Source organism: Pituophis catenifer, unplaced genomic scaffold (assembly GCF_029215685.1).
Source record: "Pituophis catenifer annectens isolate HBS135680 unplaced genomic scaffold, rPitCat1.0.hap2 SCAF_2, whole genome shotgun sequence".
Taxonomy (NCBI): domain Eukaryota; kingdom Metazoa; phylum Chordata; class Lepidosauria; order Squamata; family Colubridae; genus Pituophis; species Pituophis catenifer.
In genome coordinates, this window is record NW_027256882.1 from 102262323 (window position 1) to 102286681 (window position 24359).

The 24359-nt window shown below is 38.0% G+C and overlaps 2 protein-coding genes across 4 annotated transcripts in view; both read right to left on the reverse strand.

Annotated features, from left to right (window-relative positions):
* Positions 1-381: 381 nt before the first annotated feature.
* Positions 382-14385, reverse strand: CUNH5orf24 (chromosome unknown C5orf24 homolog). Of its 3 annotated transcripts, none has more exons than XM_070933908.1 (3): positions 13535-13547; positions 12699-12801; positions 382-3643 (listed from the first exon to the last, which is right to left on the reverse strand). In XM_070933908.1, the coding sequence occupies exons 2-3, from the start codon at positions 12738-12740 to the stop codon at positions 3074-3076; spliced, it is 612 nt and encodes a 203-aa protein (XP_070790009.1). In that variant the 5' UTR covers positions 12741-12801; positions 13535-13547; the 3' UTR covers positions 382-3073. The 3 variants fall into 3 exon arrangements, with proteins under 3 accessions (XP_070790009.1, XP_070790011.1, XP_070790010.1); XM_070933910.1 differs by lacking the exon at positions 13535-13547 and adding an exon at positions 13291-13415; XM_070933909.1 differs by lacking the exons at positions 12699-12801; positions 13535-13547 and adding an exon at positions 14209-14385.
* A 7052-nt stretch (positions 14386-21437) lies between these two features.
* DDX46 (DEAD-box helicase 46) overlaps positions 21438-24359 on the reverse strand; it is a 38893-nt gene continuing 35971 nt past the window's right edge. The window contains exon 24 of the mRNA XM_070937291.1: positions 21438-24101. Within this exon, the coding sequence (XP_070793392.1) occupies positions 24054-24101 (48 nt within the window). The 3' untranslated portion in view covers positions 21438-24053. The remainder of the gene's footprint in view (positions 24102-24359) is intronic.

A 24359-nucleotide genomic window follows, 5' to 3' on the forward strand; every position in this document is an offset into this window, starting at 1 on the left:
AACAAAAGTGATTCTTGATGTAGTAGACAAAGCTGTATTTAGAAAGTACTACTTATACAATAATTTTGAACATATCCAGTGCAAGACTTAAAAAATAGTAGTAAAGTTATTTGGTTCTATAGTTTATGTAAAGTTAGTTAGAAAGTAAACAGCATTTTTTCTGTCTTTTAAATAGTATAGGTCCCTATTAATGCTTAATTATTTATTTATCAAAAGATACAACAAATATCTATATTTAACCAAAAGAAAGATAAAGCACAACATGTAGATGTTTTGAGCAGTGTGAATACACATTAACAATCCTAGCTTATGTAGAGTACAATTTATAGAATATAAAATTATCATTTGCTTTACAAATCATGTATCAATACTATCGAAAGAAAGGACACTCTTCCTTCCCAGTAATAACAAAGCATAGGAATTAACATGCTGTTGCAGTGTTTATCATGACAAGAGATAGTGTACCAAAAAAAGCACAATGTATTCAGAAGACTATATACAGCAGTAGCAAAAATATTTGAATTTATCATTCAAACATCTCAAATCGCTGACTTCTGTTTTCTCTATAGCAAGGCCCTTATGAACTGCAGTAGAAGGTAAAATCAATTGGAATCAAGAAATGTCCAACAGTGCTCTCCTGGCCTGGTTAATAAATCCAATGAGTATATAACTACCCTTTCTGCCTATTTTAACTATTAGTCTTTTTAATGGATGTGTTTTCCATTTTATAGATGAGCATAAATTGCTTATGTTCTCAGCATATATTTTCTCAGAATACATAATTCATCACATTAGAACAATAATGCATCTGCCTTACCTCCCAATACACTGTTTGGCATCATCAAACAAACTCATTTGTGAGAAGTTAAAAAAAAGGGGGGGGAGTATGAGAAAAACAGGAGGTAAGAAATACAGTTGATTAAAAATACACTTCTGGCATGAGATAAATTTGTATCTTGCCGTAAGAGTATGCCGTTTGTTTAGATTTTACATTCAGCTTCTTTCCAAGCAGCTTTTGGGAAGGGTGGGGGGAGTGTAACAAAACAGACAGTACAATATATGTCCTGAGGGAGAATTAGCTCACATTAGCACTGTGTCAAAAGTTGCACCTCTGTGAAAAAAAGTAAAAAACTGATAATTCCAAAGTTTTTCAAGGAAACTTAGCTTGAGCAAAAATAAGACAAAACATTTAGTAGCAGTTTAGCTGCCTTAGTTTACATGACTAAAAAGCCTTCCAGTATTGTTGAGGTTCATGGTTGCCAGTGCGTACAAAGTCCCCTCAAAGCAATTCAATACTCTGTTATAAAATATAGGATAAAGTCCAGCTCATTATGAGTTAGGCATCACTGGAACACCTGAAGGCTTGCTGCTTTTTTCCTGATAAAAAAGGCATGAAATGACACCCATTTCTTAAGTTGTCATTACTGGAATCAGAGCTGTCATCAAAACGTCAGCAGGCTACAACATTGATCTTACAAAGAAAAAATTCAATACTGTTAATTTTCACTTGTACGTAATGTGAAAGAGGTCTATTCCAAATGAAAGCTGTAAATATTTACAACCTCTCTCAAGTGAATCTGAAGATAAAACATTTTAAGAATTAACAAAATGTAAACTTAGTTTTGGAATAACAATTATGAAATCTATTTAATATTGAGTGTTTTCTGGTCAATTATAATGCAATTTGTGTAATACTGTAGATACAGTCTATCTTTTTCTGTCTTTCCCCCTTTTTCTCTCACACATACATACATACGTACACACTCATATACAATCTTAAAAATAATAACACATACCCAGCTCAAAGCAGAACATTTATTTTAGGCGCACAAAAATCAGAAATTGTATTTATCATTCTGCACCTCCATGCATAGATATATTCCTAAAGTCTGTTATATATCTGGGTGTCTATAAACACATCAAATCACAACTTGCTTGTGCATCATCTGTATCATTTCCAATTATGAACCATGAAATGTCTTCCTTTGGTAAATATATGCTCACTTAGCTCCAGAAGTTTTGTACTGACAAAATTATTTTAAAAATGGGAAATCACATATCTGAGAAGTATAATTTTCAATTATACCATTTTTTTTTTCTTTTTTAAAAAAGGCTGCCAGCTATGGAGATATTATAAAGTCATTGTGAACTTGTATGTTTCCGGACAAATTTTGAAAAATACAGGGCAATTCTACAACTTTGCTTATGCTATGTATCAGTCAAATTAATTGGACTTATAAGGGAACAAAATCTCAGAGATAACCTTCATCGTGCCCATTAAATGCATATTTGATAGCACTTTTTAAGATTTATAAAAAATTCTGGTATTTCATTATTTATAATTTGGTGTGTATAGTCTTAGGCTTTATAAACCGTAACTCAGTGTGCAATAGTTAGCACTTCCAAGAGAGAGATACCATACTGTAATGGAAAAGTAGCACTTAGACTATAGATCAGGTGCTGCATACAAACTATTTCTTTAACAAAGTATTTGAATTACTTGTAAATGATAGCAGTTCAATGAATGGCTGCCTGGAATGATAACTTCCTAAAAATATAGCTTCGAAGTTTTGACATATCTACAAGTTCTGAGGTCCGTGTTAAATTCCAGCAATTGTGGAAAAAATTCATTTCTACTCATTCCTATTTAAAGAGGAAAGAAAAAAAGAATCATATACATTGCAAAATTTATAGAACTACTGTTACTTATAAGACAATCCTGAATGATTGGTTTCTATTAGTCTATTCTGATGTGTTTTAATCAAGTCTGTTGCAATTTTCAAAAATCAGGGAGCTGGAAATCTGCTATTTGAATTAACAGCTCCTCAACTAAAATGACTAGGCAATAATTTTTGTCGCTCAGAATATTTGCAATTACTTTTTGAAAATACACAAGTGCATCACTGGGGATTCCACTTGTAAACAAAAAAACATTATATGGTTATGATATGCCATCTTTAAAAAAAAATAAGAAAGGAAGTTGTGAAAAAGTTACAAAAGAAGTGAAAAAACATGCCACAACTTAGATAATTTAAAAAGGATTACTGAAGAAATATTTATCGACCTATACATATTATTCAGTGGGTTGTTTGATTTTGCTACTTGTTTCACCAGTAGCATGTACTCCTCTGTTATGCACCACAGAGTAAGGAAAAGCTGCAGTGCTACAAGTATAACTTAGATTTGGAAGCCGTGATAGAGCTTTAATGCTGCCAGGAGGTCTCCCCGGGCTCACTTTGTAACCTGCAGCTTTAGTTGTGCCCAAGGGTCTACCTGGACTTGTCTTAAATCCAGCTGCTTTGGTGGTCCCGAGTGGTCTACCTGTGCTCGTTCTGTATCCCGCTGATTTTGTCGTCCCCGAAGGCCTTCCACGTTTTCCAGATCTGTTGAGATTTTTCTTTTTTTTAAGTTCATCTTTCGCCTCTAAATTTCTGCTACTTGTGGTCTGCAAATGTGGTTCATTTAATGCATCTTGTCTCTGGCATGGTATTGGCTTGTGCCCGACTGTGTGGCTATACTTGGTTTGCTGTGTGGAATATAAATCAAACTGATCGGTGGGTGTCCCATTGTCATCATTAAGGCAAGATGTTTTTCCAGTCCCGCAGAAAGGGGAGTTGCTACTGGCAACAGGATGCATCATTTTCTGTTAAAAAAAATGAAATAAAAGTTTAAAACCAAGATAACATTAAAAAAAAAACAACTTAAGTTTTGCATTAAATTGTGTTTATTGCCTTATAAATGCTTTTCAATGTTAAGGAGCTTCACATAGGACACAAAGCAGCCCAATACATTATTTAAAATAAAAACCATTTCAAATCATTGCCAGTGTATACTTGCAATTTGTATTTGTGTTCATTTCACATGTTTGTACTACATGAACTCAACCTTTTATATTAAAAATACTTTTAAATTCACAGCAAAATTCTCAATCAAAATAAGCTTCACAGATGCGAAGCTCTTTTCAGCACTATAAAATGCAAACAGTAATTCATAATCAAGCAATTGCTTCTTATGGACACTACTGGTAAATTATTATGTGATCCCTCTGAAATCCTGCCAAGGGTTTGGGTTCCTTTGTTAGTCAAATTTCTACAGTTTCCAGTGCTAAAAATTGAACGTTTGGAAGATGCCAGGTGAGAAGTACTGTTATAATATTGATCTTTACTAATATTATGGAGTTCTGATTTACACTTTGGGTTAATCCTAGTCTGAAAATGGCAGATAATTTTTTTTCAATTGTGAGCAGGGCTATTAACACTTTATATCAGCTAATCGTCAATCACATTTTTAAATAATCTGGAAGAGGAATCAGGATTACCTCAACACACAGAATAGCAGAAGCTTTCAATTAAAACATCTCATATTGTAATTTAATTCAGGTAAATTAGCAAGATCCAAAAGTCTTGAATTATGATCAACACAATATTTTGAATAGTTCTAAACCTGAAGGATTTTTATATGCAACTGAAGTGTACTGTTAAAATGAGCACTCTTGTTTATTTACAAGAATTTTGAAATAAATCTGAAAATACAAAAATTACATTTTATAATTATAAATTATATATGTATACAACAGGGTGGATTTGATTTAAATCGAGTCGATTTAAATCATGATTTAAATCACTAGTAAAAAGACTTGATTTAAATCAACTCGATTTAAATCATAATTTTTAAAGAGCAACTGTCATCTCTGCTACTCTTTGACCCACTGTTGACTCACCGATAGTCCCAGTGTTGCGGAATATACAGCCTTGTGCTACATAACTAAGCTCCATTTCATGCTGAATAAACTAAATTATTTATGTATCTTAAATAGAAAACTATCTTACAATAGATTTTTACCCCAAAAGTTTTTTATTAAAATAAATTCAATAAAAATCAAAAAAATCTGATTTAAATTAAAAAAAATCTGATTTTTTTGATTTTTTTTAAAAAACCATTGATTTTTATCCACCCTGGTATACAATAATTGAATCATGTGTGTTTATAATTATATGAAATACAATACAGGTAGTCTTCAACTTACAACCATTCATTTAGTGACCGTTCAAGGTTACAACAGTTACAACAATTAACAAATGCAGTGAGTAGCTTAATAATAGCTATGGCAAAAAGGGTGTAAAATGGGGCAAAGTTCACTTAACAACTGTTTTCTTAGCAAAGAAAATTCTGGGCTCATTTATGGTCATAATTCGAGGATTACCTATAATTATATTATACTTAGAAATAAAGGAATTTACTGACAGTAAGAACAATAAGAATTATTAAGCAATGGAACAGCTTGCCTTCTGGAGTTTGTGGGTTCTCCGTCGCTGGAGGGTTTCAAGAAAAAAAATTGGGCAACCTTTTATCCAAGATGGTATAAGGACTCTTGCCTTGGGCAAGGAATTAAGACTTGAAGATCTCCAGGGTCCCTTCAAGCCGTATGATTCTATTTATACAAAATGCTGAACCAAAACTAAGCAAACCCCACTACTAGTCTGTAGAGATTCTTTGTCATCCAGGTCATGGTTGTCCCAAAGGTGCTTTTTCAGGAGCCAACTGGACTGTCTTGTTTTTTTCTTTGAAGACATTTTGCTTCTCATTAAATTGCCTCCTGAAAAAGCACCTTTGGGACAACCATGACCTGGATGATTGAGAATTTCTACTGACTTTTAGCGATACAATTTGGGATGAATATCCTTTGAATAGTATGGGAGTAGGAATGGATTTCCAGAGAAAAATTGCAGACTACAGGAACCAGGAGCACTACTCAGGAGACCCTGAGGACACAGATAAACCTCCAAGTGCTTCAACGACCCTCTAAATTTTAGAGTCTAAAAAAATGCAAATGATCAGCTGTCTGCAAGGAATATAAATCCTTCCATTCCCCACCATCCAGTCAGAGCCGAAGAAGCTTCTTGGATGAGAAGTGAAACGTCTTCAAAGATAAAACAAGAAAGTCCAGTGGCCTCCTGAAAAAGCACCTTTGGGAAAACCCCACTACTGTTTGGTTTAAACATTATGGCTTAATGCAATCTAACCCCAGATTTGCATCCAGTGACGACCTTCCACAGGCAGATTTTGAACTAGTAGAAATTTCTATTACAAGAACAAGGATGAAGGTTAATTTTTTTGCCACTTATTTCCGTTCCTTTCTTTTTCCATTATCAGAAATCTCAACCAAATCAAAAAGGGCAATAGCTGGATTTAAGTCTTAGCTTTTTTATTGTTCTGAAAATAATAATTCAATTACTGAATTATTGGGATAATCAATAATTACTGATTTTTTGAGATAGAAACACTTCTATTTTCTGAACACAAAATTCTTTCATTTCTATCTTTCTCACCCACTAAAGCAAAGTGTTTTTCAACTTTGGTGAATTTAAGATGTGTGGACTTCAACTTCCACGAATTTAAGATATGTGTTCAATTCCCCAGTCAGCATTCCGGGAGTTGAAATCCACACAACTCCAAGCGGCCAAGGTTGAAAAACACTTTGCTATATTGTAGTCTACTGGAAAGTTAAGGGAAACCAATAAAAAAGCAGACATTAGCACAACTGGTCTTAATTCCCTCGAACTTAATCATCTCTGATAAATGTAAACTGCATTTAAATATAAAATAGTCTAGTCATGGCTGCAAAGAAGCATTCATTGTGCCCACAAAGTGCCACCTAGAAAAGCTATTGTTTTCATTAATCTGTCTAGTGAATCAGGTTTGACTCCATCTAGAGATTAGTATCATCTGTCTACAATGCTACTTAAGGAAATTTGAGGAAAAAGATAATCCAGAGTTGCAAACTAAGATCTAGTCAGGACAGCCAGACATAATTCCCGCTGATTTGGATGGAGCTTACTCATATTTAATGGTATACAGTAGCAGCCTTAGTGATTATCAGAGTTCATGCAATATTAAGCAGGTTGCTATAATGCAAGTATTTATATCAGAGGCCGACAACCTCAACCCCCTAATTTTATTTTTTTTGCAGCTGTCTCCACTACAGTTATTCAATCCAATAAACAAAAATTGATAGTATGATTTCCTGCCATATTAAATCAGAAAACACACAGAAAAACAATACCGGTATTGTTTTTCTGTGTGTTTTCTGATTTTGACTTACGGTCAAAATTGAGCCCAGAATTTATGTTGCTAAGTGAGAAATTTGTTAAGAGAGCTTTGTCCCATTTTATGACTTTTCTTGCCACATTTGTTAAGTGCATCACTGCAGCTGTTAAATTAGTAACACAGTTGTTAAGTGAATCTGGCTTCCCATTGACTTTACTTGTCAGAAGGTGGCAAAAGATGGTCACATGACCCTGCAACCTATCATAAATACACACCAGATGTCAAGCATCTAGATGTAAATGACATGACCATGGGGATGCTGCAATGGTCATAAGTGAAAAATGGTCACTTTTTCACTTATGAAAAGTGTTACAACAGCACTTTTTCAGTGCTGTTGTAACTTCGAACTGTCCCTAAACTGTTGTAAATCGAGGATTACCTATACTGTAATCAGTGGTGGTATTCAGCTGGTTCTATCCGGTTTGGGCGAACCTGTAGTGGCGGCAGCAGGAGGCTCTGCTCACCCCCCGGACATAATCACGTCCCATTTTTGATGCTCTGCGCATGAGTGAAAGGTCTTGCGGAGGCGCGCGCACTCACATTTGCGAACCGGTAAGCGAAGGTAAGTGAATGCCACCCCTGACTGTAATCCCTGAAACAGATTTGGCAGAGGCAATATGCCAAAGATAACCCTAGCGGCCTATTCCTAAAATGGAAGATTCCAAATCCATCCATGAAAATTTGGCCCTACCCAGGGGTGAAATCCAGCAGGTTCTGACAGGTTCTGGAGAACCGTTAGCGGACATTTTGAGCAGTTCAGAGAACTGGTAGCAGAAATTTTGAGTAGTTTGGAGAACTAGCAAATACCACCTCTGGCTGGCCCCAGAGTGGGGTGGGAATGGAGATTTTGCAGTATCTTTCCCCCAGGAGTGGGAAGGGAATGGAGATTTTGCAGTATCCTCCCCCTGCCACACCCACCAAGCCACGCCCATAGAACCGGTAGTAAAAAAATTTGGATTTCACCACCGGCCCTACCTATTGCCAATTCTCAATTTTCCCTCCCTCAAGTTTAAAGAACACAGACAGCAATACAATCCGTGTTGAGCAAGACTGATTTATACAAAGTACAGCTGGTAAGCATTTTAATAAGCATTCCCTATTTTATTTAGATAACAAATAAAAGCTCTTCTAAAATTATGCCTGATACAGTGCAATGTATTTACTCAAAAGAAAAGCAACTTTCTAAATTAAGACATCCATATACAATGGGAACATTCATACACACACACACAAATCATCAGTCTCTATTATGAGGTTCTCAGAAATATTACAATCAACATCCTATTTTAAAGTTAAATATTTGGGAGAAAAAAGAATTTATTTTCCTTTCTAGTAAATACAATACAGCTGCATCATCTAAAAAAAACCCTCCTCTGCACTAAATGAAGATGATTTTTTTTTTCTCTTTTATTGGAAAGCACTGGATCCAATAAATTTTCCTGTTGAAAGAAGAGATGAAAGCAATCTTGACTACTGTAATCCTTTCTGCTCCAGCAATTCATTATATTATCTATCAGGCTGTTCCAAAGAGACTGTTTTCCAGAACAGAAAATGCAGCAGAGAATAGTTCTTGACTTAATAACTGGCCACTTAGCAATAGAATAGAATAGAGAATAGAATTTTTTATTGGCCAAGTGTGATTGGACACACAAGGAATTTGTCTTGGTGCATATGCTCTCAGTGTACATAAAAGAAAAGATACGTTCATCAAGAATCATAAGGTACAACACTTAATGATAGTCCTAGGGTACAAATGATACAAGCAACAAAATTGCTTCCATAAGTGGAAGGAGATGGGTGGTGGGAACAATGAGAAGATTAATAGTAGTGCAGACTTAGTAACTAGTTTGACAGTGTTGAGGGAATTATTTGTTTAGCAGAGTGATGGCATTCGGGAAAAAACTGTTCTTGTGTCTAGTTGTTCTGGGGTGCAGTGCTCTATAGCGTCGTTTTGAGGGTAGGATGCGAGGGGTATGTAAATACTTTCACAGCCCTCTTTTTGACTCGTGCAGTTTACAGATCCTCAATGGAAGGCAGGTTGGTAGCAATGGTTTTTTCTGCAGTTCTAATTATCCTCTGAAGTCAGTATCTGTCTTGTTAGGTTCTGCAGCTGTTTAAAGTTACAAAGGCCTCCCCAAAAAGTTCGTATGACCCAGATTTGAATTCTGACAGCCCCTCAGGGCACATGACTGCATTCTGGGCAGTTAGGAATTGGCCCTCATTTATGGTCGTTTGCAGTATCCCCACGGTCACATGACCATGATTTACGACATTTTTGCCAGAAACCAACATTTACTTCCAGTTTAGGTCAAAAAAATGCCAGTAGTGAACGAGTTCACTTAATGACCATGACATCCATTAATGAACATCACAAAAAAGGTTGTAAAATTGGACGCAGTTCCATGTTTAATGACCAGTACAAATTATCACAGTAATTGTAGGCTCAATTACAGTCATAAGTTGAAGACTACTTGTTCACGGAAAAGAATCTACCTATTTCCTGTCCTGCAGAAGCAGAATTTAATTAAATCATAATCTGGATCCAAAATCCACCAGAATATACTCTTTTTTTTGCTCCAGAACTTTGTAAACTTGTGTTATAATCTGCCTTTTTTATAGTTTAGCAATGTGATTTCTAAAAACTATTTCCTAAAAAAGAGAGGATACAATATTCCCATCTTGCCTTAGAATATTCCTATGCTGACCCTTCTATATTTGTAGATTCATGACAAGGACAAAACACTATGGCAATACAGTAGAATTCTGAATTAGCATTAGGAAACTCACTAAATTGCTCTGGAACAATTACTATCCCTCCATCATTAATCTTTTCATTGTTCCCACCACCCATCTCCTTCCACTTATGACTGTAACTTTGTTGCTTGTATCCTTATGATTTATATTGATATTGCTCCTGATCGCTTATTTGTTCCCTATGATTATCATTAAGTGTTGTACCTTATGATTCTTGATGAACGTATCATTTCTTTTATGTACATTGAGAGAATATGAACCAAGACAAATTCCTTGTGTGTCCAATCACACTTGGCCAATAAATAATTCTATTCTATTCTACTCATACATACCTTACAAGATATGATGACAAAGCTAGAATGAGAGGAAGGAATATTAATTATACTGCTTTGAAAACGGATTACAAATAAAACTAATAATGTTGTACATGTTTGTACATATGTTTCCATTAAATCACTAAAAGCTAAGCTTGACTCAAAAGAAAAAGGAGAATACAGTGTATCACAGAAGTGAGTACACTGCCTCACATTTTGTAAATATTTAAATAGATCTTTTCATATGACAACACTGAAGAAATGACACTTGGCTACAATGTAAAGTAGTGAGTATACAGCTTGTATAACAGTGTAAATGTGCTGTCCCCTCAAAATAATGCTACACACAGCCATTAATGTCTAAACTGCTGGCAACAAAAGTGAGTACACCCCTAAGTGATAATGTCCAAATGGGGCCCAAGTAGCCGTTTTCCCTCCCTGGGAAACTGATTCGTTAGTGGTACAAGGTCTCAGGTGTGAAGGGGAAGCAGGTGTGTTAAATTTGATATTATCGCTCTCTCTCTCTCATACTGGTCACTGGAAGTTCAACATGGCACCTCATGGCAATGAACACTCTGAGGATCTGAAAAAATGAATTGTTGTTCTACATAAAGTAAATTCAAATTCAAATATTGTCAGTCCACAACGTATGTACAATGAGATGGCCTAGGCCAGTGGTCCCCAACCCCCGGTCCGCGGACCGGTGCCGGGCCGTGGAGTACCTGGCACCGGGCTGCGCAGCGGCCGGGGGACATGAACGCTGCAGCGCAAAGGCTCCTGGGCCGTGCGCAATGGGCCATGCGCAAAAGCTCCTGGGCCGTGCCCCCACCCCTGCGCGCACTCAGCGGGCCGCGGCGATAAAAAGGTTGGGGACCACTGGCCTAGGCTATGCCAAGACCCTGAAACTGAACTGCAGCACAGTGGCCAAGAACCATACAGCGGTTTAACAGGACAGGTTCCACTGAGAACAGGCCTTCCCATGGTCGACCGAAGAAGTTGAGTGCCCGTGTTCAGCGTTATATCCAGAGGTTGGCTTTGGGAAATAGACGTGAGCGCTGCCAGCATTGCTGCAGAGGTTGAAGGGGTGGGGGGGTCAGCCTGTCAGTGCTCAGACCATACGCCGCACGCTACATCAAATTGGTCTGCAGGGCTATTGTCCCAGAAGGAAGCTTCTTCTAAAGATGATGCACAAGAAAGCTTGCAAATGGTTTGCTGCAGACAAGAAGATTTAGGACATGGATTCCTGGAACCATGTCCTGTGGTCCGATGAGACCAAGATAAACTTATTTGGTTCAGATGGTGTCAAGCGTGTGTGGCGGCAACCAGGTGAGGAGTACAAAGCCAAGTGAGTCTTGCCTACAGTCAAGCATGGTGGTGGGAATGTCATGGTCTGGGGCTGCATGAGTGCTGCCGGCACTGGGGAGTTAGTTCATTGAGGGAACCATGAATGCCAACATGTACTATGACATACTGAAGCAGAGCATGATCCCCTCCCTTCGGAGACTGAGCTGCAGGGCAGTATTCCAACATGATAACAACCCCATAAACACCTCCAAAATAACCACTGCCTTGCTAAAGAAGCTGAGGGTAAAGCTGATGGATTGGCCAAGCATGTCCCCAGACTAAAACATTACTGAGCATCTGCGGAGCGTCCTGAAATGGAAGGTGGAGGTGCGCAAGGTCTCTAACATCCACCAGCTCTGTGATGTTGTCATGGAGGTGTGGAAGAGGACTCTAGTGGCAACCTGTGAAGCTATGATGAAGTCTATGCCCAAGAGGGAGTGCTGGAAAATAATGGTGGCCACACAAAATATTGACACTTTGGGCCCCATTTGGACATTATCATTTAGGGATGTACTTACTTTTGTTGCCACCAGTTTAAACATGAATGGCTGTGTGTTGCGTTATTTTGAAGGGACGGCACATTTACACTGTTATACAAGCTGCAGATTCACTACTTTACTTTGTAGCCAAGTGTCATTTCTTCAGTGTTGTCACATGAAAAGATATACTTAAATGTTTACAAAATGCAAGGGGGTGTACTCACTTCTGTGATATACTGTATATACATTTATACCTTCTCTTTCTTCCATAATATACTTCAAGGGGAAGAATATAAGATTCTTAAATGTCTTCCATTTAGCCATCAATTAAATCTAGATCTGTTTAGCTATATCCTGAACCCTCAGACAATATCCTAGGACTTAGATGTAGTAAAACAGGGACTGGAATATTTGCATTAAAAAAAAATCCAAGGATGGAGATCACTTTTTCTCAACAGCTATCTTGTGACCTAGTCTATGTTTTTTTTCCTAAAAAGGTTGATCTATCTATATATGTTTTTGATTTTTATCATTATATACCACCATCACCACAAGAACAAGGGTGTTAGAGATAAAATAGACCTGATGCACAGTGGAATTCATATTCTGCAGATGCTACTGTCTCTTTAATTCTACAGTGAACCTGAAAAAAAGTGAAAGAAAAAGAAAAAACAGAATTGTAAAGGAAGCAAAAAGCTACCTTGAAATTTTGAGCGTTCAGGAGGGGGAAATCTGCAGCCATATCTTGAACAGAAATAAGCAGGAGTTCATTCTTTTCGTAGTACAAAGCAATACACAGCCCCCTCAATTAAAAAAAAACACAACAGATACAAATTTAATGGAAAAACAACAATATAATTCTCTACATATGGGACCTATTTCTGTAATATGCCCAGGGCTATAGACTAAATATTTAAAAACAAAGACTCAGACCACATGTATAATCAAGTACAGTAAAAGCGCAACCTAGATATGAGTCAAACCTAGAGATATGTAAATAATAGGTTTTAATAAACATGTGCTGTGTTTATTAAAACCCTTAATTAGCAAGTTAATATTCATAACCTTATTCGTGCACTTAGAGAAATATATAAAATATAAATAAGGAGAGAAAAAATATGCAGCCGTTTGTAATAGGCAAATTAAATAGGGCATTTAAGAAAATGAAATAAATTTCAGAAAGATGCTGTGTATGAGAGCTGCAAGATATGCAGCTCCCATGGCTGCTGACTGCAAAAAGCAATAAGTAACACAAAGAACTACAGCAGTTTTATCCCTTCTCTTTCACTCACCACTGCCCCCCAAAGCACCGGAGTGTCAATGGCCTTCCTAGGATATTTACAGGGAATATTGCATTGGGATATGTGAGTGCGAGCATGTGCTACGGAGAGCATTTTATTATAATCTCGAGGGAAGAATAAATCAGGAAATGGGGGCACGGGACTTAATGAGTTTTTGCTACTATTCCACCAGATCAAAACCATCAGGACTCGCCATCTGCTTTATTCAAAGCAATTTACCCAATAAACAAGTTACCTTTTTGACTTGTTCTCTCACCCTTTCCTTTTTTTTAGCTATTTCTAATTGAATAGTTAAAACGAGGGCTGGATGGCTCTCCCTCTGTTCCCAGACTCCACTTATCAAAAACGGGGTATAAACGATCCCGACCAATTCCTCTAAAAACGCCCGATTCAAAATAAAGGCAAGTTATTCGAAGTGTTCCGAAGTACTCCAATGGTACTTTGTCTCCCGAACCTTTGTCGAAAGAACATAACGCCCCCAAAGGAAAGGGCAGCAAGTCGCTCCGGGGCCCGGAGGTGGGAGAAAGGGGTTGGGGGAGGGGGGGCGCAAAACCGCCTCCCTCTCCAATGCAACGGGGCGCAAACAAGAGGCTCGAAAGCTATTCCAGACGGCGGATGTCGCGGTTCCTCCCTGGAGGTGGAAGATGGGAAGAGGGGTTCACGCTCCGGCCCCAGAGGAGGAAAGTGTCTCGCTTCCTCCTCTTCCTCGGGTTCAGCGACAAATGGAAGGGTGGGCTTGTCCCGATCTCAGGAGCTGCGCCCGCGGAAGGGAGGCAAGCAGGCAGGCAACGCCGCTCGGCCCTTTCCCTTCTTTCTCTCGCACGGAGCCAACTGGGCGAGGCTCCATCTTGCTCGCCTATGCAAAGGAGCGGGCGGAGAGGCGACGCCAGGCCCGCGGGCGACTCCTACCTGTGGGATCCGGAGAGGGGTGACGCTGGGGAAAGGGGGGGGGAATCGCTTGGTCCGGGAACCGCGAGCTCAAGCAGGGTCGGAGCCGGTCCTTGCGGGGCGCTGCGGCCCCTCCCCGCCGCCGCTTTTCCTGCCTTCCTCCCAGGCGGGAAGACCGAGAGGGAAGGCGAGCCGGAAAGATCCACGGGCGGGGAAGCGGGCCTGGCCGAGCCGAGCGGGCCAAGCAGCTGCAGGGAGCCGCGGCGGCAGCGTGCGCGCTCCGGGTCTGGGTCTCTGCGCCGCGGGAGCGAGCGAGCGGGCGGGCGAGGTGGGGGGAGGCTGAGTCGGGGGAGGAGCGGCGGCGGCGGCGGCTGCTCTGAGCGGAGGAAGGGAGCGGCAGGCGGACGCCTCCGAAAGAGGCCGCTGGCTGGGGCGGTCGCTGGAGGGAACAGCCGCCCGGAGAACCTGGCCTGGCGCGTTCCAGGGGCGACGCGACGCGGCGTCACATGTGTCTAGGAGGCAAAATGACGGAGCCGGGGGGCCGCCGAGTTGTGCCCTCCGCTTTTGGGGCGGGCTCGGGCTGCCCGGGGGCCTCAGCTGGCAGGCTTCTCTGTGGGGTTACGGGCGAGCGAAATGCTTGGAGACGGGGCCCGGGGGTGGGGGTCAGGTGGCTTCGAGGGCGAGGGGCCACAGTCTGTGTGACCTTCAGAGGCGGACTCCAGAAGCGCGGGGGGTCACTCATCGCCGCAGAATTTGATAAGGGCTAGAAGTGATAAGGGTTGGGGTGCAGGGCTGTAGCCTCAATTACTACCCGAAAAAAACATAAAGCGAATTGACTTGTACGTCTAGGTGCTTCAGTATAATTATTTTCTTGTGTGTGTTAGCTAAAGGAAACCGCATATATGCATAAATCAGTGCTTAAATATCACCACATCCTGATGCATTTTTCGTTTATGTCTTAGGATTTATGAGCTGCCCTATGGCTAAAATCTCCCTGGGTGATGGATAATAAAAACACTAAATCAAATCTGAGTAAGCCATAACAAAGGCTGCAAAAGCCAAGGTATCAGATGAAAAGATAATTAAGAACACAGAAATTAAACTGCTTAATAGCAAAACAGAGCAGAAATATATGAAAAGGCGCACTAGTCTAATAAAAAAAAAATAAAAGACCTGTTGCCAGCAGAGTAGGCTTTAAGTGGATCTCTTTTGGAGAGAGACTCCATAGCAGAGAGACTACATTCTCCTCTCAGGTGACAACAATTTCAAGGCTTGGGTAGAATTGGGAAAAAACAGGAGAGAGATTTGTCTGCAGATTTTACCATAAATACCCAACAACATTTGTCTTTCCATCTATTTGAGAGACAGTAAAATTACAGCCAGTCCTGTCAGAATTAGGCTTCAATTAAAAGCTAGAAAATCTGTTTCTATCAAAGAGTACTTGAGCCTCATGGGCTGTCACCCCACTGGAGTATCTTGCCTAGTCAGGATTTCCTTCTTTTACTGAAATCCTTATACATGATAAAGCTGCCACTTTCAGACTCGGCTGGCAGCAATATCAGTGTGTAGATGTATCAACCAACTGAAGTTAATCCAGCATGTTTCTAAAAGCCTTTCATAAATAATAAGATTTTTGTAGGTTATCATATCCCACATCCTTTCAATATAGAATTGAACAAGTATACAATTCTCATGGGCTGGTAAGGGCATTTCTGTACCATTGATAAGATAAATATGACTTAGTCCAAAAGTTCAACAAATATACCAAAAAAGTTGATGCTTCCTTAGGTTGTAGAATGTTTTCTTTTCTGGAGGGGATTTGAGAACAGGTCTCTCAGATTCTATATATCACTCAGGACAGTGTTGCTTCCTTTTTCCCCTTGAAAAGCAGGGGGTGGGAGTCTGATTCCACCCTTCAAAAAAGCCATCAATATTTATATGTGCACACACTATTTCTGATTATTGGTGTTATATATTATAACTAATCCATCATATTACATATTATAACTAATATCGGGATCAGAACTTGTGCCCATCAGCTTTGAACCATGTCAGGTTTCTCAAGTATCCTCTAGACCAGGGGTGTCAAATTCCCGGTCTGCGGGCCAGATGTATCAAGTGCTGGCCATGCCCACCCCCATTTTAGCCAAGGCGGGAAAAGTTGTTACGTCACGTGACAACGTGTCACGAGTTTGACACCCATGCTCTAGACTGATTTTATGGTAGTCTCAAACATGCAGCCTCAAGTTGTTTTCTTAGGCCACACTGATGGATACTTTGTAGGTTCAATGCTATCCAGCCAGACCAGGATACCCTGGAAGATGCACAGGCTGGACCATGGAATTGTACCAGGGGTCTGAGGGCCTGGGGTCAGGAGTTGAGTGGTTCACCTGGATTCATCCCAGAGGGACTTCTGGCAACACGGGATTCAGAGTTGGTGCCTTGAGGCCTATTTTAAGAAAATAAGTGCTGTTTCTGAGGCTGTCCGAGGTGTTTGGGCAAGGTCAGAGGGAGGCAAGGCTTAGCCAGAAAAGATGGGATTTCACCATCCTCGTTTAATGGATTTGCTAAATTGTATCATTCATTCTGGGTAAATCTTGTGGAAAAAACAACCCAGTAATAAAACCAAGTCTAGGGTGTCTGGTTTGAAAAATATTGCTAGGTATCACACTAAGATACTTTTCATTTTTCACCCAATAGAGCAGTGTTTCTGAAACACTGTATATAAGATGTGTGGACTTCAACTCCCAGAATTCTCCAGCCAGTATGGCATCTGAGAAATTCAGAGAGTTGAAAGCCTCACATCTTAAAGCTGCTGAGGTTGAGAAGCTCTGCTTTAGAGACTTGTAACAACATATGAAAAAGATTCAGTCTTGCAGCCTGATAAACTTCAGGCTAGTGAACTAATTTTCCTCCAGCACTTGAGTAGATTTTAGATGGACAGCCCTGCTTGATGTCAATCTGCCAAGTTCTCTATAGGAAACTAATAATAGTACATCCAGGTATGTGCATCCTATGCCTCTTGGCTTGGTCAGCATATGCATATCCCCTGTACTGTGGGAGACTATTTAATTTAGGTTTTCCTGTTGAAGTAAAAATAAGAATCCTTTGTGGCAATCCTTTTTTTCAGTCAGTTCTAATGATATTAGTTCTGACTCACAAATCTGGTGTTGCAATTAATTAATATTAAAAGTGCCTCTAGAATTTTTAGTTTGCCCAGTGTACATTTTTGTTATACTCAGCTTCCAGATTCTAGGCATATACCAATATGTTGATTTTTAACAGCAGCAGCTACAGACAAATTTAAAACTAATGGATATAGCCATATGAAGGGTTAAACTCAATGGAAAACCAAACTTGGAACAACATTTGTTTTAAAGAAATCTGTTCAAAAGAAACTGCTTTTCTTGCCTTCTACAATACAATATAAATAAGCATTAAGATTATTTTAAAGCAAGTCACTGTAGGTTGATGGGGTTATTTTTTTTTTAACTATCTGGTGTTTTTGAATAGAGAAGACGTCATCTGTTCCCCTGCTGCCACACATTACATTTAAGTAGCTGGATACATACAGCATGAGACAGTGGAGTCTCTGCAGCAAGCAGCAAACAAACAATTAAATATTAATCTACTGCACTTTTCATGATAATGCTTGTAGCTGAATGGAGCCAGAATGCAGTTCCTTTGCTATTTTTTTAAGAGAAGCTTGTTACAAAATGGACTCCCAGTCTTGCTCAGCTATTTAGGATAATTGGCTGAAGCACAAAATCAGTAATGCTAAACTCTTCAACTTAGTATCAAAATCTTCTTTAAGGATTATATAAATGTTAATTTCTTTATGCACATTTCTGGTGGCAGCTGCAGTTCAATATTTATGTTTCTTTAAAGAAGTCTTTAATATTTATGTTTCTTCAAACAAATATTTACCTTTACAAAACTCTGTTCCTAATTTAGTGACCTAGATAGAAATGTGCATGTATATAAATGATTGTTCAAAAGAATTTGGTGAGATTTACATAAATAGACAGCTATGTTAGTTTATGATAGCCAAAAATCAGGACAAATCTGGTATTCCTTTTCAGACCAACGTATTTTAATAAAGGGCGTAAGCTTTCATGAGCTGTGGCTCACTTCACCAGATATATGGGGTGAGTAAATTGATCAATTTTGCCACCTGCATATGATGAAATGAGCTCATGAAAGCTTATGACTTTTAATAAAATGTTATATTGAGAAAGGACTACCAGACTCCTACTGATTTTATACAAATATAGAATCCTGTACAATATACCTGTTTGCCAGAGCTAGTTTGGTGTAGTGGTTATGGCATCAGGCTAGAAACAAGGAGACTGTGAATTCTAGTCCTGCCCTACAAACAAACCCAGTTGAGTGTGTGTGACCTTGGGCCAGTCATTCTCTCCACTCTAGGAAGAAGGCAAAGGCAAACTGTTTCTGAAAATCTTGCCATTAAAACTGCAGGTCTAGTCCAGACAGTTCCCAGGAGTCAACACTGAATTGAATAGAGACCTGTTTGCACACCAAATTGCATTTACATCAGTAGAATTTATTTCCATATAACTATGGACAATTGTAGAGGGAAGTGATTACCAACTCATAACTACATGGTATTATCAAGCCAATGCAGAAATACTTTCATACAAAAGAGAAAGGATGTAGAATCTCCAAATTTTGCAACACTTCATCTTGAATCAGCATAGTTCGTATGTAAGGCTCAGCTTGTATAAGACTAACCAGCTTCTTTAGGGCTATATTGCAAGCCAGTTCAGTGGAAGACACTGGTAGGCTACCACCTCCACAAAGGTCACACAGACCAGGCTCAAGTCTAATTGGGGGGACATGCCTGGCTTCAGAATGCTCAAAGAAGTTGGTTTCTGAGAAGAAAAAAGGCCAGCAAGTGAGGGAAAGAAATCAGATCTGGCTCTCCTCTTGAGTCTGCAAGACTTCAGCTATGGATGGAGATAGAAAAAGTAGGAACTATCCAAGAAGAGGTTTTTCTTCTCGTTATATATGAGATTTCTGTACTGAAGCAAAGATATTACCAATCCAGAAAATCCATTCTTGGGAAAACTGGAGGACAAACACACAAAAAGGGAACCAGAACCATTTCCATCTTCCTTTTCTTACTTAAGAAATTTCAAGGAAGAACAGATGAATTATCAACAAGCTTATAGCTTACTGCCCCAATCAAAAATTATGACTCTGAAAATACAACCTCAGTAGATACCACTTTTGCTATATCTACTAATGTTTTACCAAGGTCCAACAATCAGTACTGCAGTTTCCAATCTTCATTTAGAAAGGTCATTCTTGTGAACCTATTAAAACCACTTGGCTTTTCTTCAAACTGGATTCTTTTCCAAGACTCCTTGTAGCTCATAAATGCACCAGTTTTACTGAGCAGAGGAATTGTTCCAGCAGTGCTTTTGACCATAATATTAAGTGTATGCATGTGTGTGTAATTGCTCTTTGTAATGCAGTAATCTAAACCAAATACTTGATTTAAAAAATTAAGGAAGATTTGGAATAGCAATGCCATGGTTGCCTTACCTATATTGGTCCACTAAATAATAGAAGCAATATAAAATGGTTTCAGCGGAACCTACTTTTGTACTCCATAATGATTTTGTTAATTATGCATGAGATTTCTTTCTGCCTCACTGATTTTAATCTCTTATCTCTGGCGTCCATTGAAGGCTGGAGCAGAACAGCAAGTATTCAAATCATACTTCAGTTGAATGTGGAGACACACAACTGTGCCTCTTAGAAAGGTGCTTTCCCTCCCCTACAGTAAATATAAATCTGTAAACTAAATACTTTTTTAAACTGTTTTTCCTTTCTTGTAAGACTTGGACCATTTTGCATATTATAATCACATACAGATTTCTTCCTTTTCTTAAACAAAACATACTTTTCACTGCTTTAAGTTTCAATAAAAAATCAATACCAGTTACTGAAAATCAAAGCAGCTTCTTTAATATATAAAAAAACAATCTTTTCATCCTCCTGCAAATTTCTCTGTGGGTGGGGTCTCCTTTTTACAACCAATGTTGAATTGACCTTCAATTTACCACATTTCAATTTTAGTTTTGAGCAGTTGTTTACCTACAGTAATACTGGTTATGTACCATGAAATGAGTGTTGATTCTTTTATCTACCAGTTTCTCCAGGATTTTGTGATATTATCAAAATGCATTTTCTTCAGGAAACTCCTCTACTGTCTGCTTTTTCTTACTCAGGATTACCTTGGGATAATTAGCTACATATTCTAAGTTTCATAGACAAGTTAGACTTTCCACATGAAATTTTATTTTCAGTTTCTAACTAGTAAGACAGTGCAGATGCCCAAATGTACAGAATATTTATTCATTAAATGTGAAATCCAATATATAAAGGTTCATACATGACTACACTATTAGCTGTATTTTAGGGAATATCCATATATTTTTGTATTTCATTTCAATCTATCAAGCTAAGTGACAAAAATATGGATCCAGAGTTACTATCTCCATAATTACCATTTATCTAAAAGCAATCTGAAATTATAATATATCAAATGTCCCATAATATTTTTCCAACTATCGTTAAAATATATTTTTTCAGTTAACTGTGCTGAACAGAAAGGCATTCTTCCTGTCCTAAACTAGGGTGAACCAGCAGTTAGAATTTCTTCTACAAAAACCTACCCTTTAAGAACACAAAGTTGTTTAAGCAGATACCATATTTGGAAGTGATCTTGGTCAAGAAAAATAATCACAAGAGCAGCACATTCCTTTTCAGTCATGTGACTGGGAAAAGTAAGCAAGCAAACTTGTCTTAAAAGGTGGGGCAGAAATAGATCATACAAATCACAAATGTGCGTGCACACACAGGCATCACCATTTCTCTTACAATCTGCTTAACAAGTCAAATGATCCCTGTAAAGGGAAGCAGAATAACATGAGAATGTATCTACAGAAGCTTCTAAGTCTAATCACTTTACAATCTGCCGAGTTACAATCTTAGACAAAACACAGCAGGGAAAGGGACTGGAGGCAAAAACATATATATACAAGTGGGATTAGTTAGAAAATACCATTGTAAAGGAGATTCCAAAATCAGGGATTTAATTTATGTAAAAAATTGCACGCCTTGCCCTTACCCAGTAGCTTTCTGTGGAAGCCCTTGTCCTTACTATGCATGTAAAATTTCCATACTGGATGTGGCTCTTATAAATATGCAAATAATTCCTGTAAGCAGACATTTTAATGTTTATTTAAAATATTTTTATTCCACTTTTCTACTTAAAAAGTATTCAAAGAGGCTAAATCAATTGAGTAAACAAAATTTAACAGTCTTGCATTCAAACACTCATTTGCAGATGATGAAACAAAATACAGTTTAAATAGTGTTAAGGTTTCTAGATTGCAGGTTGTATCCAATTAAGCTGATTGTTCTGTAAACCATTGAGTCTGTGTTGATTTAGCGGTATATAAGTAGAATGACTACAGTAAATTTATTTCTGCTCTAAAAACACTTTTCCCAAATTTTTAATTCAATGGAAGATTTTGTGAACAGAAAAATAGATGTTTTCTGCAAATTTCTTCCCCCATTTGAAACATTGTTCCAAAGTTTTCTCCAATTCTTTGGAGTACATTTGGAGAGAAAGAGGTTTGACGGGTTGAAGCACCAAGAATTAGCAAAAATGCTTCCTTGTATCTCACTAGAATCTCTGCTGAATCAGAGCTTCCCATTAGCAGAACTGGACTGATCTTAAACCACAGTGCTTACAAATTTATCACTGAAGGTTTTTAAAACTAACAGACTTCTTTAATGAAATGGTTATGTATAAATAATAGTCCATGGCCATGAAAGCAGGATAACTTTTTTCTTATTCAATATGTACAGAAAAGAATTAGACAATTCTATTTATTTAATTAAGCAGTTAGAAAACATGAATATAGTGAAACACATTTTTTTTACAAAGACTTGCATTCCTTCTAAAACCAAAAGTGTGTTTTTCTGATTAGCTTCATATTCAACTTCTTCTCCAGAAACTCAAGGCAGATACCTAATAGTCCCATTCCAACTTTTTCCCCTAACAATAACCCTGTGAAGAAAATTGAGTTGTGAGAGACAAGACAGGGAAGGGGAAGGAGAGTCACCAGTGAGCTTCTACAGCTGGGAGTGGATTTGATCAGTTTCTCCCTGTCCTAGCCAACAACTAAACCACTGCAACACACTTTTAAATATTGTAAGAATTAATTTTTCCCTATATGGAAGTGCCATCAGGGCTTTTCTAAGAAATTTCCCAACACAAGAGTATTTCAAATCAAAACCATACTCTTACTTTTCTCTTTCCAGTACTTCAAAATTAAATATTAGCTTTAAAACAAAAACATAAAAGAGCCACAATATACCACAAAGAATGGTGTCACTGTCTAAAAATGAAACAGTTAACAATTCTCAATCTGTTCAATTTAATGTTTAGAAAAATATGAGTTTGACATTTTAGAGAGGATGTCCCAGGGCCATCTACCTGAATTGGCGACAGAAAACTTTACTGAAAAAGCTGCCACACTGGCAATGCCCTGAAGGTAATAGGGACAAAAAAGTTTGAGAGCCATTGTTTGCAACTTCCAGATTCCTCAGACACCCCAGCACTTGGAATGGGATACAAAATTAGAACAGTCCTAGAATTTATATATATTTTCTTCCTTCCATTAAAATCTAAAGGAAAGAAAGTTTTAAAAGCCAGTGAGCAAATAAATACCTAATATTAATCTTCCCTTCCATTTTTTTCTCCTGGATAGTGAGACAAGCAAGTTTGGAAATTGGCAGTTCCTTTTATCAATAATTTCCTCCCCATTGCCATAGATTTCCTCCCCCCCCCCAATTCTTCCAATTTCTGGGAATGGTCTGCATGCTTTTAAATTTAGAACTTCGCTCATATTTTACATTGAAAATAGGTTTTTGTATAGAGGAGCACGCTTTTTCATAGGACATTTCCAAACTGGACTTTTACATACCTACCGATACCTCCAATTATAGAATAATACTATAATTAAAACTACAGGAATTTGAAAAAGTTATTTTGTAACAATTCATATGGGTTCCAACAGTTTAGTAGTCTGAAATCAAATGTGATGCTCAAACAGGTTGCTGTCTTCCAAGAAAACAGTCATCTATGCTGAAGGTGCTTGGGTAATTATTTTTATGTAATCATGAAAAAAAAATCTGGAGAAATAAACTACCCTATCTATGCAGTGAGCTAGATTAAATCCATACTTTTCTATCCAAAAAAAAAGTTCTCATATTACAGAAGTACAATATTCCTCTTAATTAAATATACATTTGTATTACTTGGTTGTTTTCTAAAATGTAATACTGTTATTCATCAGCCAACTCAACTCTTTTGACATGACATTCCAGAAGATCATAAAGTTCTTAATATCACCAGGAAGTGGAGGAAAGGAGGGGAAAAAATCTAACACACAACAGAGGAAATTTTAATCTTCATTCTAAATCAATTTTCCTTTCCTAAAAATTAGCAAGAAACAACTGTAACATCCCACTCCTGCCTGAAATATTTTGAACTGAGATTGTACTATATACTTTTCATGAAGATTATTAACTGACTTTATTTAGTAAGCTGAAAAAGAATACAAATTAAAAAAAATAATTATGCCCATTTGAAACTGTGGTTCTATATGCAGAAAACAATCCCCCACCAAAATAATTTTGATCTTGATCTTTAATCAAATTACAATATTTTTAAAAAGCAATGTACAAATAAGCAGTAAACAACAAAGGTAAACAAAAATGTTTCACAAATGAGAAACTAGTAGAGAGAAAGTTGCTCCAAATATTTATAAAACTTTGTATCTTCCTTTGTTGGTTGGTTGGTATGAATTTTGCTGCAAGAGAACAAATGAGTATGTTATTAATCAAAGATGCAATTGATAATGATTAAGAGAACAGTAAGTCAATCTGACTATAAAAAGCAACAAAAACACATGTTTAATTCAGAGTTGCACAGAACAGACCTTCCACAAATTGGATTATTGTGAAGCAGAGCAGGGGATGCAGCTTTCATTAATTCCTCCCAATAGTCTTGAAAATCCATACTAAATGGTGAAACGTCTTTAAACTATTATGTATGAACTAGCATTTGG

What these genes read in the sequence shown, in the direction of transcription:
- CUNH5orf24 (XM_070933910.1), bottom strand. Translation starts at nt 13,376, where the DNA reads ATGCTCGCACTCACATATCCCAATGCAATATTCCCTGTAAATATCCTA. An exon ending in CGGTGCTTTGGGGGGCAGTG is followed by an intron (nt 12,802 to 13,290) that starts GTGAGTGAAAGA and finishes TTTTTAATTGAG; the next exon opens with GGGGCTGTGTATTGCTTTGT. An exon ending in TGAACGCTCAAAATTTCAAG is followed by an intron (nt 3,644 to 12,698) that starts GTAGCTTTTTGC and finishes TTTTTTTAACAG; the next exon opens with AAAATGATGCATCCTGTTGC.